General features: G+C 44.8%; 1 protein-coding gene across 1 annotated transcript; it reads left to right on the top strand.

Moving 5' to 3' along the window:
• Window positions 1-15,054: 15,054 nt before the first annotated feature.
• Window positions 15,055-15,504, top strand: NHLRC4 (NHL repeat containing 4). Its single transcript, XM_032230434.1, has one exon. The coding sequence runs from the start codon at window positions 15,055-15,057 to the stop codon at window positions 15,502-15,504; it is 450 nt and encodes a 149-aa protein (XP_032086325.1).
• Window positions 15,505-16,687: the final 1,183 nt, after the last annotated feature.

Raw genomic sequence — 16,687 nt, 5'->3', positions numbered from 1 at the left:
TCATTGACCTCCAAACATTTATTATATGAAACCAATTTGATAAATACCATTTTAATTGTACTATGAATATTATTAGCATCAAAAACAATTGTGGGTAGTCATTGGTCCTTGGGGGTTGACATTGTCTTTGGAGAACCTTGATCTAAATCTTCCTCATGTCCATTTCCTTTAGCAAAAAGAAATGAATATTTAGGGAACATTTAATGAAGTTGAACATGTGTAGTAGATGAGCATATGTGATGGGAATTGTTGCATCAAAACCTACTATTTTTATTACACAGATCCATCCACATAATGCATTCTCCAGTGTATATTATGATTTTCAATTCTGCCTTGCATTTATCTCCAGTTCACCAATTCTTCCCTAAATATCCTTGCTCTCAAATTTCCCAGCCTTTCATCTTCTCTGTATTTTTATAGCCAGATAAATGGTACTCAAGTGCCCTTAAAGCCAATTGATATAATTTAAGGGAAAATTTACCTCAGTATTTTATTTTAATGCAAGGACTGCACTCATAAGGACTCAATAGCAGCTCACATCATTGGAAATCAAGCAGGAAGCAATACCCCATTTAGGTAACAACCAATTCAGACAAACAATCTAACAGTAAACAACAGCCAAAGTCAGGATCTACCAAGACCACTCATACCAACACTGACAAGGCAATCCACTTGTATGTAAATAGAGAACAATCTTCCATCCCTTGGTAGCACTGATGCTGCTGCCAAGATGGGTAATGAAACGTCTGCAAGAAAACAACCAAGCTCAGAGAGTGTCAAGGACCCTACAATAATCTATATGAGAGTCCCCTAGAACTGTCACTCAACCAATCCACCCAGGTGAGTTGACAATCAACTATGTATTGTGGCCCGCCAGCAGCCAGTGGGGCTGGCAGGAGATTCAGAGAGTGAGGAGGTTGGGGAGGAACATGGGCCAGTCCTGGAATCTGGGGAGGCTCTGATGGGGCAGAGAAGGGGCATGCGCAGAGTTGCCAGATAAAGGGAACAACTAAAGAACAGGGGTCGACTTGGGAGTAAAGCAGAGGTGGGTTCCTACCAGTTCACACCTATTCGGTAGAACTGGTTCATCAAATCTACCAAACCGGTTAGAAGAGATTCCACCAGTGGACCCAGAAAGCAGGCCACACATACAGAAGAGGTTCCAAAATTTTTTGAAACCCACCACTGGAGTAAGGCCACAGGTGGACAATGAATGACCTCTCCCAGAGGAAATAAAAGGAGCAACAGGGGAGTGGAGTTTGCAGGAGACAATTAGTTCGCTTAACTAGTTCGTGACTCTCCGAGTCTCCTTGCCAAGTTTTGCAGATATCGGCCTGTCAACTCTCCAAGCCAGAGAAGGTCTGTGACTGTAAATCCTCCTTTGAAAGACTTTGCCAGATGTGAATGAGCAGAATTCACAGTAAATTAATAAAAAAGGGGTTTTTTGGTCGAGACAAGGAGTTTGTTTCATGCTCTTGGAAAGCCTCGGTCAGAATATTATGGAAAAGATGCATCAGTTCAAACGACCAAGTAATAATGAACCCAGGTTGACAAATGCCAACAAAAGTGAATTTTTGCTTACCAGTGATAGCAACAGCCTTTTCTCTCCCCGTGCATTAGTAAGTACCTGGAGAAATTCCAGTAGCAATAGGGCTTGATTGTTCCACCTATGGTTTTCTCTGGATCGCACGATCTTATCACAAGAAGTTTTGCAATTGACCTAGAGATCTGTTTTGTATGCAAGTAAGTTGCATGTATTATATTTACGCCTCGTTGATGAAGGCTCAGTTTGCCTTGGGTGAGCTTCAAAAGAGCCAACATACAAGGACTTTTGAATGGAAACCAGGAAGCCACCTGATGCCACTTCGTACTATACCTTTATAGAGGTGGACATACATACAGTACCTTTGTTCCCATTTAAACAACTTAACTTGACTTTGATTGCCTTTCTATTTAAATTAAAGTATTCTTCCAGGAGGAGCTAAATGTTGGTGACTTCATGGGCAAGACCCCATTGGTTGGGGTACCTAGTTGTTCACAATAATAAAAATTTAGAAGTTGTGGCCATTGTCTTATTTGTCCTGATTTCTCAAGGTAATCTACAGCCCTATAATATTCTAGTCCTTAATCAGTGGTGGTATTTAGCACGTTCTGAAAAAGTTCTGGAGAACTGGTAGCGGAAATTTTGAGTAGTTCAGAGAACTGGTAGATACCACCTCTGACTGGCCTTGCTCCCATCTATTCTCTGTCTCCCGAGTCCCAGCTGATCGGGAGGGAATGGGGATTTTGCAGTATCCTTCCCCTGGAGTGGGGAGGGAATGGAGATTTTGCAGTATCCTTCCCCTGCCACAGCCACCAAGCCACATCATGCCACACCCACCAAGCCATGCCACACCCACCAAGCCACACCACGCCCACCAAGCCACACCCACAGAACCAGTAGTAACAATTTTTGATTCCCACCACTGTCCTTAATCCAAGTACAAACATTGGCCCTATGACCTTTCATGCCACAGTCAGTAGAGTAGAGTAGAGTAGAGTAGAGTCGAGTCCAGTTGAGTCGAACAGGACAATAGAATAGAATAAAATAGAATAGAATAGAATAGAATAGAATAGAATAACAGAGTTGGAAGGGACCTTGGAGGTCTTCTAGTCCAATCCCCTGCTTAGGTAGGAAACCCTACACCACTTCAGACAAATGGTTATCCAACCTCTTCTTTAAAACGTCCAGTGTTGGAGCATTCACAACTTTTGGAGGCAGGTTGTTCCACTGAACATCGCCATTAAGCGAATCACTGCAGTTGTTCAATTGCTAACAAAGTTGTGAAGTGAACCTGGCTTCCCCATTGCCTTTGCTCAGCAGAAGATCAAAAAACGGTGATCTCGTGATCCCAGGACAAGGACAAGCATTTGAATTCTGATCACAGGACCACAGGGATGCCACGACAGAAATAAGTGTGAAAAACGGTCACACGTCAATTTTTTTTTTCCAGAGCTGCTGTAACTTTGGTCACTAAATGAACCATTGCAAATGTCAGGGTCCCAATAATGCCCCCAATGAAAGAAGACTCTGAGGCTTGAGGTTCCTCAAAGTTCCATTTTATTAGAGACGTCCTATTGGCACATCTGGGAAAACCCGAATCTGAAACCTTCCAGGTTTTCCCAAATAAAAGTTCAAGCACCTGCTCAGCACCCACATGGTCCAATCAAAGCACCGTCCCAACTGGAGATGCCTCTGAGTCACAGCCCTCCAGGTGCAGGGCAAGATGACCTTGACTCTCTGAGAAAGGAATGTTATTGTGACTAACTATATATCTCCCCAGCTCCATGCAATCCCCCCCATCCCATTTTCCCACAGTGGAAAATGTGGCAGGTCTGAAGTCCCGATGCAAAAGATGTCTCCCAGGCCTGACAGCAAGTCAAGGACTACCTGTATTTTGTTCTATATTCTGGACTCCCGATTCCGGACAACACAGCCAAGGTCAACGGCTTTAAGCACATTATGTCCGAGTTTGCTGCTCTCGTTCTTAACTGGAACGAAAGAACACAAAAAGCCACCGAGAACAGCAAGAACATAGCTGGCAGGGAAGGTAAAACGAGGCGAAAGGGAGAGGATTTTTGTGACGCTACAGGCTGCAGGACAGAGAGTGAACGAGGCCAGCAAGACTCCAAGTTCAAAAGGCAAAGGCGTTTAGCTTTACGTTTCAATAATTGAATAAGGGTCAAAGGACTCTCACGCCTTATCCCGGCTCTCATCAGCCCCCGCGGGCACCTAGCTCGCTCCAGCGCCAGCCCCATTACACGGTGATTTGATCCACCCACGGGCATTTGATAGCCAGCCTTTTGGAGGGTTGATAGGCATCTGGGCTGGTCTCAGGTGAGTGAAGATGGAAGCCCGCTTTGCTCCGACCTAAGGCGGCAAGGAAAGTCACCTCGCGTGCCTTCATCCGTGGAGGCCACATTGTGCTGCTAAGAAAACTCTTGTTCTCAGATTCTGCACTTAGCACTTAGCCATTAGACTTATATATCGCTTTGTGGAGCTTCTGCAAGCCCTGCTCTAAGCGGTTTGGAGTCAGCTTCTTTCCCCCAACCATCTGGGTCCTCCTTTGACCCACCTCGGAAGGAAGGAAGTCTGAGTCAACTTTGAGCCAGTCAGGATCGAACTGCAGTTGGCAGAGTTAGCCTGCAGTACTGCATTCGAAGAAGGAAGGAAGGAAGGAAGGAAGGAGAAAAGGGAGGGAGAGAAAGGAAAGGAAGGAAAGAAGCAATAGCACATAGACTTATATACCACTTTATAGTGCTTTACAGCCCTCTCTAAGCGGTTTATGTCCCCAACAATCTGGGTCCTCCTTTTACCCACCTCGGAAGGATGGAAGGCTGAGTCAACTTTGAGCCAGTCAGGATCGAACTGCAGTTGGCAGAGTTAGCCTGCAGTACTGCATTCGAAGGAAGGAAGGAAGGAAGGAAGGAAGGAGAAAAGGGAGGGAGAGAAAGGAAAGGAAGGAAAGAAGCAATAGCACATAGACCTATATACCACTTTATAGTGCTTTACAGCCCTCTATGTCCCCAACAATCTGGGTCCTCCTTTTACCCACCTCGGAAGGATGGAAGGCTGAGTCAATCTTGAGCCGGTCGGGATCGAACTGCCAAACTGCTGGCAGTGGGCAGTCAGCAGAATAAGCCTGCAGTACTGCATTCTAATCACTGCCACCACAGCTCTTCAGCCAACATGATCCAGCATAAGTCCATGGTGAAGAAGGGAATCAAGTACTGGAATGCTGTTGTTATGTCCCCCCCACCAATTCTCCTTTTCTTTAGTGTAGCGAAACCCAAATCCAGCCAGTCTTCGTATGTTGTCGTTTGCAGGACTTCGATCCTCTTAGTTGCTCTGCTCTGAACTTTTTCCAAAGTCTCAACATGTTTTTTGTTAGTATGGGGACCGAAATTGGTTGCAGTGTTCCAGATGTATTTGATTCAGTGGTGGGATTCAGCCAGTTCACACCTATTCGGGAGAACCGGTTGGTAACTTTCTAAGCAGTTTGGAGAACCGGTTGTTGGAAGAAATCTTTTGGTTTTTCCCAGTTTACAGGGCTAATCCTGTAAGGAAGGCAGGAAGGAAGGACAACACATTCTGGTGTTGTTTCTAGCTTAATCTTTATTGCTCTGCTTACAGAAACTGCCTCTCCGGATAACCCTTATTACCATTGTAACAACTAAGGCGAAGTGCCCATCAACCTGAGTGACATTGACTTGGCCACGCCCACATGATCACATGACCACTGAGCTCCACCTACCCAGCTGGTCATTAGGGCAGAGAACTGGTTGGTAAATTATTTGAATCCCACCACTGATTTGATTGATTGATTGGATTAGGGTTAGGGTTAGGGTTAAAGTTTGAGTCTCCTCTCAACAACGGCCTCTGGCAGGCATACTTCTTAACCCCCTCATGGCGAACCTGTGGCACGCAGGCCAGAAGTGGCACGCAAAGCCATCTCCCCAGGCACGCTGAGCCGTCGCCCATTGCTCTTCCGGGTTCCAGCTAGTTGGTCTTCACATGCGCAGGAGTGCCGGAAACCCGAAGAGCAGCAACCTTCCTGGCACATGCATGCGCACCGGGCGGCTGCTCTTCCAGTTTCCGGCAGGCACGTGCGCTTCTGCTTTGGCCCTCGGTGCCGAAAAGTTTTGCCAACATCGTCTTAACACATTTGTTGGATTATTGATTATCCTGACTTGGGAGGCAGCTGTTTCTTTCTTGTTTCCATATTAAACTGTTGTATGCCTGGCATGCTTAATAGCCACTCAGCTTTGTGCAAGCTTTCTAATTTTAACATACAAATGACAGAGAAGTTGTTTTTGTTCCAGAAATATCCTCATCCTGGAGAAGAATATTTTTTTAGGCCAATTACCTATTGCTCTTTGATTGTTTGGCTGGACAGCCCCACCTAGTGCTCATCTGATTGAATTGCAAAAAAAAGCATGCATCTGGAGTTTGCGTAGTGTGTTTTGCCCAAAACATGCTGTGTTTATGTGTTTGTAATTGGTCTAGCTGCAATCCAGATAATTTGTAAACCATTATGAATGACTCGATGCCTTGTGGAACCAGTCTACTAAGGCACTCGGTTACAAATTAGAAATAATTCTTGACAATAAATAAATACATTTCGAAAAGGCATCTCCCACATCAGCTTTGGACTACAATACCAAGAATTCAGCTTTCGTCCAAGAAATTAAGAGACGCTTGCTGCTGGGGAGGAAAGCGATGGCAAATCTAGACAGCAGACTAAAAAGCAGAGACATCACTCTGCCAACAAATGTGCGTCTAGTCATGGCTGTGGTTTTCCCAGTTGCAATGGATGGCTGTGAAGGTTGGACCATAAGGAAGGCTGAGCACCAAAGAATGGAGGCCTTTGAACTCTGGTGCTGGAGAGAAGACTCCTGCGAGTCCCTTGGACTGCAAGGGCATTCAACCGGTCGGTCCTAGAGGAGATCAACCCTGACTGCTCTTTAGAAGGCCAGATCCTGAAGAGGAAACTCAAGTACTTTGGCCACCTAATGAGAAGGAAGGAGGACTCCCTGGAGGAGAACCTCATGCTGGGAGAGATTGAGGGCAAAAGAAGAAGGGGACAACGGAGAATGCCAAAATTGCAGAAAATTATTGAAGGTGCAGTCTAAAACTAATGGGAAAGCCCAGGTTGAGAGACACTGACTTTAAAAGATGCCACGTGGCCAATGCGTGGATGGTGGGACCATTCATATTAATAAATTAATATTCGTAAACAGTAATAGCCTTGTTTCTCATACCTGCTAATTTGTCAACCAGGATTTGCCAGAGGCAAACGTGGGCTTATGCATTGCAACCAAGCCATCTTATGGCTTAAAATGATGTGTGAAGTTCTATCTCAGACTTCTAACTTCACTGCTGGGCTGAAGCTCAATGTTTCTATCCAAAACTATGGTATTTTTCAGAGTATAAGATGCACTTTTTCCTCCCTAAAAGAAGCTGAAGATTTGGGTGCATCTTATGCTCTAAATATAGCCCCACCCACCCACCGGCCCCCACCCTTCGGCTTCCGCACATCCTCTTCCTGGCTGCCACCAATCGCCGCCTCCGTGCATTGCATTTTAAGCCTCCGCATGCCCTATTTTTGGTCCCTGGGTGTCAAATTTTGGGCGGCGATCGGCAGCAATATACTTTGACGATCACAGCAGCCTTGAACGAGTCTCAAACAGAGCATTGGAGGTTGAAAACGTGAGGCACGGAGCCCAAAATGGCAACCCGGAATAGCTATTGCCTTCTCTGACCACTTCTGTGCTTCTCCTGCTTTACTAACTGGAGCTCCCTCCGATGATCAGCTGTGCTTTAGAAGCTGCCTTTCAGCCCCAATGAGGCCCGTGCATGCTCGCTCACAGCTGAAGCTGACCAGGCTAAGGACGCTAGCCACATGAATACCTGGTAGACAGAATGTTTCCCCTATTTTCCTTTCCAAAAACTAACGTGTGTCTTATACTCTGGAGCATCTTATACAGAGATGGTATTCAGCAGGTTCTGACCGGTTCTGGAGAACAGGTAGCGGAAATTTTGAGTACTTCAGAGAACCTGTAAATTCCACCTCTGGCTGGCCCCGCCCCCATCTATTCTCTGCCTCCCAAGTCCCAGCTGATTGGGAGGGAATGGGGATTTTGCAGTATCCTTCCCCTGCCACGCCCACCAAGCCACCCCCACCAAGCCATGCCCACCAAGCCATGCCCACAGAACTGGTAGTAAAAAAAAATTGAACCCCATCACTGGTCTTTTTTTTTAAGATGAAAAATGTTTTATTTTTCATTTACAAACATAAATATTCCATCTGTCCATCTGCACTATGTGCTCTGGTTACAAACATCCCTGTGCAACATTATTCACCATTTTCCATCTCATTCGCATTCATATAACATTATTTCACTAAGCTTCATATTATAGTATGTTAAACGTTTAAACATTATGATGCTCTCCATTTTCTTCTTGATATCTTATAATAATACATTTTAAAATTAAACATCCTTAATATCTCTCTCTATCTCTCTCTCTCTATCTATCTATCTATCTATCTATCTATCTATCTATCTATCTATCTATCTATCTATCTATCTATCTATCTACACATACACACACACACACACACACACACACACACACACACACTATATTGCCAAAAGTATTCACTCCCCTGCCTTTACTCGCATATGTGACATCCCATTCCTAATCCATAGGGTTCAATATGACATCGGACCATCCTTTGCAGGTATAACAGCTTCAACTCTTCTGGGAAGGCTGTCCACAAGGTTCGGGAGTGTGTTTATGGGAATTTTTGTCCATTCTTCCAGGAGCGCATTTGTGAGGTCACACACTGATGTTGGACAAGTTTATGTGGCCTACCACTTTGTGGCTGAGTTGCTGTTGTTCCCAAACACTTCCACGTTCTTATAATACAGCTGACAGTTGACTGTGGAATATTTAGGAGCGAGGAAATTTCACGACTGGATTTGTTGCGCAGGTGGCATCCTATCACAGTTCTACGCTGGGATTCACTGAGCTCCTGAGAGCGACCCATTCTTTCACAAATGTTTGTAAAAACAGTCTGCATGCCTAGGTATTTGATTTCATACACCTGTGGTCATGGAAGTGATTGGAACACCTGATTCTGATTATGTGGATGGGTGAGCGAATACTTTTGGCAATATAGGGTACATATAGGGTATTTTTAATCTTCTTCATTTCCAAACTCCTTTTTTATTCTCCAGCAGTGGTGGGTTCCAGATCCCGTTGCAATCGTACCGCATGCATCCTTACCTCTTGCGACGCCTCCGTGAGCCTCCGCGATGCTCCAGCTGCTCAGCAGAGGGTCGCACAGGCACCATACGCTCTGTGCACATAAGCCTCGAAGAGCTCAAATACTGATAAGGAGCTTGGGCAGATGGGGAGCACTGTACCGGAACGGTAGCCGGTGCTCCAAGCAGGCACCGGTACGCTTGTCCCGGGGTATACCGCCTGCAACCCACCACTGTTCTCCAGCCATTGATAAAATACCTCCCATATCACAGAATATTCGGTTTGTTCTTTCTCTGGAAAAATACGGTCATTTTATTGTGAGAATTCAATAACTCAACCCAACAGGTAAGCTGAGTGGCCTCAGCTGCAGATCCAGGAAGCAGGTGAAGAATTGCGTTTCTATTTTGCTTCCTCCTTGTTTTATGAGAACAATGGCCCTTGGCAACCAACTCTGACCTCTTGTGGAACTGTTGTGGCTTTAATCACGGAGATAAACATATCAAGAGGGCCTCAGGCATTCCTTCACCTTTCCAGAGATGAAGACTTGTCACAGCTTGTTTAGAAGCCACCAAAAGTCACTAATGGCCCCTCTAAAATCAGTGGCTTTCTGAATGTCCAAAAAGGCCTTCTGCCAGTTCCTGAATTTATGACCTGCCATGTAGCAGGGATCAAATTATCACTTATTAATTTACTTTCTCATTGTTAAAGTCTCCATCCATCCATCTGGACCACAATCCTGGTTCTTCTTGATGACATGGCCCTTACTGCCAAGCTACATTAGGGGAGAAGGTGACCCAAGGCAGCTACTGAACTTTATAATAATGGAAAGAACTTGAATCAAGGTTTCTTGGATCCTACTCAAACTACTAGGTGGTTGTTGTTAGTTGCGAAGTCGTGTCCGACCCAACTTGACCCCATGGACAACGTTCCCCCAGGCCTTCTTCTCCTGTACCATCCTCTGGAGTCCATTCAAGGTCACGCCGACTGCTTCGGTGACTCCATCCAGACACCACTTTCTCTGTCATCCCCTTCTTCTTTTGCCCTCCATCATTCCCAGCATGAAGCTCTTCTCCAGGGAGCCCTTCCTTCTCCTTAGGTGGCCAAAGTCTTTGAGTTTCCTCTTCAGGATCTGGCCTTCTAAAGAGCAGCCAGGGTTGATCTCCTCTAGGACTGACTGGTTGGATCGCCTTGCAGTCCAAGGCACTCGCAGGAGTCTTCTCCAGCACCAGAGTTCAAAGGCCTCTATTCTTTGGCGCTCAGCGTTCCTTGTGGTCCAACTTTCTCAGCCATACATTGCAACAGGGAAAACCACAACCTTGACTAGGTATGTCTAATCTAATGAAGAGAAGGACCAAAGGTGATATGATAGCAGTCTTCCAGTACTTGAGAAGCTGTCATGGAGAAGAAGGGGTCAACTTCTCCAAAGCATCTCAATATAGATATAGATATAGATATAGATATGGATATAGATATAGGTATAGGTATAGATGATATAGATGTTGATGATATAGATGATATAGATATAGGTATAGGTATAGGTATAGGTATAGGTATAGGTATAGGTATAGGTAGATGTAGATGTAGATGTAGATGTAGATATAGATATAGATATAGATATAGATATAGATATAAAGGTATAGATATAAAGGTATAGATATAAAGGTATAGATATAAAGGTATAGTTATAGTTATAGATATAGATATAGATATAGGTATAGGTATAGGTATGGGTATGGGCATGGGCATGGGCATGGGCATGGGCATGGATATAGATATAGATATAGATATAGATATAGATATAGATATAGATATAGATATAGATATAGATATAGATATAGATATAGATATAGATATAGATATAGATATAGATGATATAGATATAGATATAGATATAGATATAGATATAGATATAGATGATATAGATATAGATGAATTTTATATATATATATAAACCCTAGGCAACAGTAAAAAATATTGGGTTTCTGTCTGGATGGTCTCTTGTGACGAGCCGAAGACAGAGAGTGGAAGTGTGACCTTCCTCCCATATTTGGGCATACCAGGGGTTATGACTTTAAATATATACCTTTCACCCTGGCTGGCTGATAAGGAGTCGAGCTCTGTAGCTCAATGGTTAACACATCTGCCTAAGAGGCAATAGAGCACAGGTTCGATTCCCAACAAGGGTGTGGCTAGCTGATGAGAGCTAAATAGCTTGAAATAGATCTATACTAGTCTCCCTTTATTTATTTATCAGCATAAATATAACAAATGTAACAAAAAGGCAACTGTAAAAAATATTGGGTTTCTGTCTGGATGGTCTCTTGTGACGAGCCGAAGACAGAGAGTGGAAGTGTGACCTTCCTCCCATATTTGGGCATACCAGGGGTTGTGACTTTAAATATATACCTCTCACCCTGGCTGGCTGATAAGGAGTCGAGTTCTGTAGCTCAATGGTTAACACATCTGCCTAAGAGGCAATAGAGCACAGGTTCGATTCCCAACAAGGGTGTGGCTAGCTGATGAGAGCTAAATAGCTTGAAATAGATCTATACTAGTCTCCCTTTATTTATTTATCAGCATAAATATAACAAATGTAACAAAAAGGCAACAGTAAAAAATATTGGGTTTCTGTCTGGATGGTCTCTTGTGACGAGCTGAAGACAGAGAGTGGAAGTGTGACCTTCCTCCCATATTTGGGCATACCAGGGGTTGTGACTTTATATATATATATATATATATATATATATATATATATATGTATGTATGTATGTATGTATGTATGTATGTATGTATGTATCTATCTATCTATCTATCTATCTATCTATCTATCTATCTATCTATCTATCTATCTATCTATCTATCTAATCTATGTATCTATCTATTATCTATATCTAGCTATCTTTTAATCTATCTGTCATCTCTATCTGTTCTTATATCATACTAAGGCAAAAGACTTGATTTATGAGACCCAAAAGCTGAGTTCACCCAAGACATTGAAAAGACAAATCATAAAGGGTGAAGCCCAGTTTCAAAGAACCTGGCACAGAATATCAGATCGATATTAGGCTGCCAAATGTCATTTCATTTACAATGTTAAACTCTATGCGTCCCAAATGCAATCAAGGATCCTTCTGCCACGTATTTGATATGAGCGTCTTTGTGTTTACAGAGTGAAACTATCCTGTTGACACAGGTATTGGTCAGCAAAGGAAATTCCTGTCACTAACAACAAAACCCTGGGTGACTAATTTCAGCCGTGTATCACAAGAAACAGATCCTTCTCACCTGCTTCTTGTGTTCAGGTAAAGAGCAGAACATTATTTATTCAACTTGGACCACGGGTACATGAAACGCGGGCTTGGTTAAAATTGGACCGTTGGCTTTTTGAAACTCTTGCTGGGAGAGGTGGGCAGCTGGGGGATCACATCCACAACGGTATCGTTTGGTGTTGAAGCCTGTTGGTGTAAAATCATCCTCTACTTCCTCAAACAGGCGTTAGGCAGGCAGTGAAGGGGTGGTGAAGAAAGGCTATATATGTGTGTTATACTAGTAAAATCAAATTGGACATAAGCTTTAAACTGTGAGTTGGAGGGGAGAAAGGGGGGGAAATGCTTAGATATCTTACTAACTGAATTTGTTTCAGAATATGTCAGAAAGGTGTAATGTTATTGGAGGTTTATTGAAACTGCGAATGAATGCCAGTAGGTGGTTGTGTCTTTAAATAAAAATGATTTTAGATTTAAAAAAAAACACGTTTAAATAATTGTAATTAAATGAGAATTGTGGTACAGGGATAGGAGAATACATAAATTTTCTTTTTTGATCTAAAATGTACAATTCAATTTGAATGAAGTATATGTAAGGATTGCAAAAGAAACGCACGAAATTTATTTGTAACCAATCGACACGCTTTCTACAAGATGTCACGAAAGAGGATTCTTTTTTGTGTGTGTGTTTTTGTTTAATTAAAACAATAAAACTTTTTCACAAAAAGAAAGGCTGTTCACCAGTGTGAGAACCACTTAGATCAGTGATGGTTAACCTTTTTGTCGGCGCGTGCCAAAAGCGTGTGCCATAATGTAATGCGCAGACCACAAACCCCCCCTGTCCTCCCGCTGCCTCCCCACCTCATGCATGCGCTCCTGACCCCACCAGCGCATGCGCATACGTCTCCCACATCCTCCACCCCTGTGCATGCGCAGCAGAGTAAAAAAATCAGCTGGGAGGCACACGGGCATGCACAGGGGAGCTGAGCTAGGGCTCTGCGTGCCACCTGTGGCAAGCGTGCCATAGGTTTGCCATCACGGACTTAGATTTTAGGACCATTCTCCAGGTAATCCTTGCCTTTAGGACTGTAATTAAGCACTGAGAATTTTGTTGTTAAGTGGTGCAGTCGTTAAGGGAAGCATCACACGATCGTGACTTGTGGCCCTCCCCGCCGGCTTCTCCGTTGAGTTTGCACGTTGGAGGTCTGCTAAGTAGGTCCCCACGGGTGATCGCGCGATTGCTGGATGCTGCAACTTTCGTGGAAGTGTTGTTGCCACACACCTGAATTGTGACTGTTTGACGGCTGAGATGATGCAACGGTCGTAAGTGCAAAAATCATTTGTAAGTCTTTTTCCCCCCAGCAGCACCGTGATAACTTTAATCAGTCTCTCTACAAAGAGTGGCAAGTCAAGGACTACCTCTATGCTAATCTAGGTTTCAGGTTCTATCTAGCAAGGAAAGGACGAGGATGGGAAGGTGGTGGGTGGGGAATGATGGTTTAGTTTCAAGTAATGATAGAGGGGAATGTTTCTAGCTCAGGGTTGAACTGTGGGCTCCTTGGTGCTCTCTGAGCTTGGTTGTTTTCTTGAAGACATTTCTTACCTAGCCAGGTAACGCCATCAGTGCTAGAAGGGAGTTGGGTTTGCTCTCTCTTTGTGTGCAAGTGGCTTGCCTTAACAGGGGGCATCTAAACAGGAAGCAAACTTCTAACACTGATGATGTTACCTAGTTGGGTAATGAAAGATCTGCAAGAAAATAATCAGGCTCAGAGAACACCAACATTCCCCCCCTCCTCCTCCTCCTCTTCTTCCTCCTCCTCTTCTTCCCTTTCTCCTCTACTCTGTAAACCCCACTCCCTTCTAGGACTGGTGATGTTATCTAGTTGGGTAATGAAAGGTCTGCAAGAAAATAATCAGGCTCAGAGAACACCAACATTCCCCCTCCTCCTCCTCCTCCTCCTCCTCCTCCTCCTCCTCCTCCTCCTCTTCCTCCTCCTTCTCCTCCTCCTCCTCCTCCTCCTCCTCCTCTTCTTCCCTTTCTCCTCTACTCTGTAAACCCCACTCCCTTCTAGCACTGATGGTGTTACCTAATTGGGTAATGAAAGATCGGCAAAAAAACCCCACCAAGCTCAGAGAGCACCAAGAACGCCACACTTTTAAATACATTCCACTTGAGTGGAACATTTTTATTTCACTTGGAATCTTCAGCATCTAAATCTGTGGCCTTTACTCACTCCCAATGTAGTCTCTTCAGGACTATCTCCCCCCTCTCCCCAAAACCTTTCCCAGACTGTATGATAGTTTATAACCACGTTGATGATTTTGTTTTTTGAAAGGATGGATTATACCTTAGAAGACACGCAACGCAAGGAGAAACTTCTGAAGACGGTTTACACCCTGCAAGTCAAATCAGACTCCACTTTTCAGAAAGCCAGTCCGCTCCTGACCAGCCACCCAGGCATGGGCATGGTGACTGACCAACAAGTTCACCAGCTGGTGGAGAAAGCCAGAGTCATCTGCCATGACCTCGACGATATCAAAAACCACCTTTATTATCGGCAAGATGACCTCGTCCGGAGGGTCTCCAACCCCAATAGGAACCACTACGGGGCCGTAGGTGGAATTCACTGCTCCCCAGACGGGGTGGTCTACCTCACTACTGAGAACGCACCCAGAGTGGACCTTCTGAATCGCTCCGGCCAGGTGTTTCGGTCCATCCCCTGCGTGGAATGGAAGAGGGAGGTTTTTCTACCCGAGGACGTGACCCTCACCAGAGCCGGGATGGTGGCCGTCACGGACATGCTGAACGGGACCGTCCACGTCTTCAATGACCGCTCCATGTTCTCCAAAGGGGCTTGGCTCAGAATTGGGAACTTCCGCTCCCCCAGAGGGATTGCCGTAGACACCTCGGGACGGATCCTGGTGGCCGACTACACTGAAGGGAAAGTCCACATCTTCGCCCTGGACCGAGCTTTCAAGATGCAGAACGCGCATTCCATCTCCAACCTAAGCGGGCCACGCTACGTCTGCAGCACCCCCAACGGGGGTTTTGCCATCAGCGAAGAATGCGGGGAGGTCAAGCTCTTCGACAGCAGCCACAAGTTGGTCTTTTCCGTCAGCAGCAAATACGGCCACCGGTTTGGCAACCCTGCGGGCCTCTGTGCCGATAAAGAAGGCAATATTATCGTTGCGGACGAACAGCGGCAGAAAATCCACCTGTTCCCTCAGAACGGTTCGGCAATCTGCCTCGTTTCTAAAGGCCTTCTCAGACCGACCAGCGTCGCCTGTGCCATAGACGGCTCGCTTTTTGTCACCGACAGCGGGGACAATGACATCAAAGTCTTCAAATATCGCGTCAGGCCCCATTACATTCCCGACATTATACCTGCTGACAATCCAAGTTATTCGCCGCGAGGGAAGGCAGGATAGGACCCTCCACTGTCCTCTTCGGGTAGTCCTCAGCTTACGACCACAGCCGAGCCTGAAATATCTGAAGCAAGAGAGCTGTTAAGTGAGCTTTATACCCTATTTTGTGACCTTCCTTGCCACTGTTGCTAAGTGAATCACTGTGGCTGTGTTGTCCCCAAAAGTGAGTTCTTGCTCGGTGTTGAAGCCGATAATTCACCGGACACAAGGTGTGATACAGGATTATATTTTTATTTTGGTACCAAGATATAAGAACCCCGGTTTGAAAATCTAACCAAAGGGCCAAGATTAGAATCTTACAGCAATTTTTATAGTCAAGGGATGGTCACATTCAACCCTTTGCCCTTCCCCTAATAATGCATGCATAACCAGGGGTGGGTTCCTGCCAGTTCTAACCTCTTCTATAGAAGAGGTTCCACAAATCTATAGAACTGGTTCCAGCTCCCTCCCCCGCCCATCCGCACATCATCAAGATGAAGAGCAAGAGGAGGAATTCTGGGAGTTGAAGTCCACAAGTCTTAAAGCTGTCAAGTTTGAACACACCTAGGTTTTTTTTTCTAAAGGGTTAGGGGTGCAAGGGTCTTGTAACTTGACAGCTTTAAGACTTGCACACTTCAATGCCAGAGTTCCTGAGCTAACATTTTGGTTGCTAAGCAAGAGCGTTGTTAAGTGAGTTTCACCACATTTTACAAGTTGGCCATGCCCACCCAGTCACATGACTGCCAAGCCACTCCCACCCAGTCACATGGCCGGCAAGCCACTCCCACAAAGCAGGCCACACCTACAGAAGAGGTTTTAAAAAATTTTGAAACCCACTACTGATACATAACAGATAATATTGATTGGTTATTTGGATTTCAGACCCCCCTAAACCCTTACGCTTGTTATGTTAAATAGCTAAATGTCACATCACCTGTTTTTCATCGCAGGTCACGGGTATCTTGCAAAGTGTGACAGCTATGTGGGTTTTGGTGGTTCTCTTATAAGTGAGTTATTCTTGTTCCTAATATCCTGGCTAGTGGTTTTAAGATGCTAAGTTCTGTCTCGTTGTTAATGTGCAGCCCCCCCCCCTTCCTATTGCAGAGCAGAATAAAAGAACAGTGTTATCTGAAGCAGCTCCCCTGCCCCATGACCCCCCCTCCTTCCTCAGTGAGAGAGAGACACAAAGCTCTTAATTGCCAAGGCA

Source organism: Thamnophis elegans, chromosome 14 (assembly GCF_009769535.1).
Source record: "Thamnophis elegans isolate rThaEle1 chromosome 14, rThaEle1.pri, whole genome shotgun sequence".
NCBI classification, from domain to species: Eukaryota; Metazoa; Chordata; class Lepidosauria; order Squamata; family Colubridae; genus Thamnophis; species Thamnophis elegans.
The sequence above is the reverse complement of the archived record's forward strand: the minus strand, read 5'-3'. Positions and strand labels throughout refer to the sequence as shown.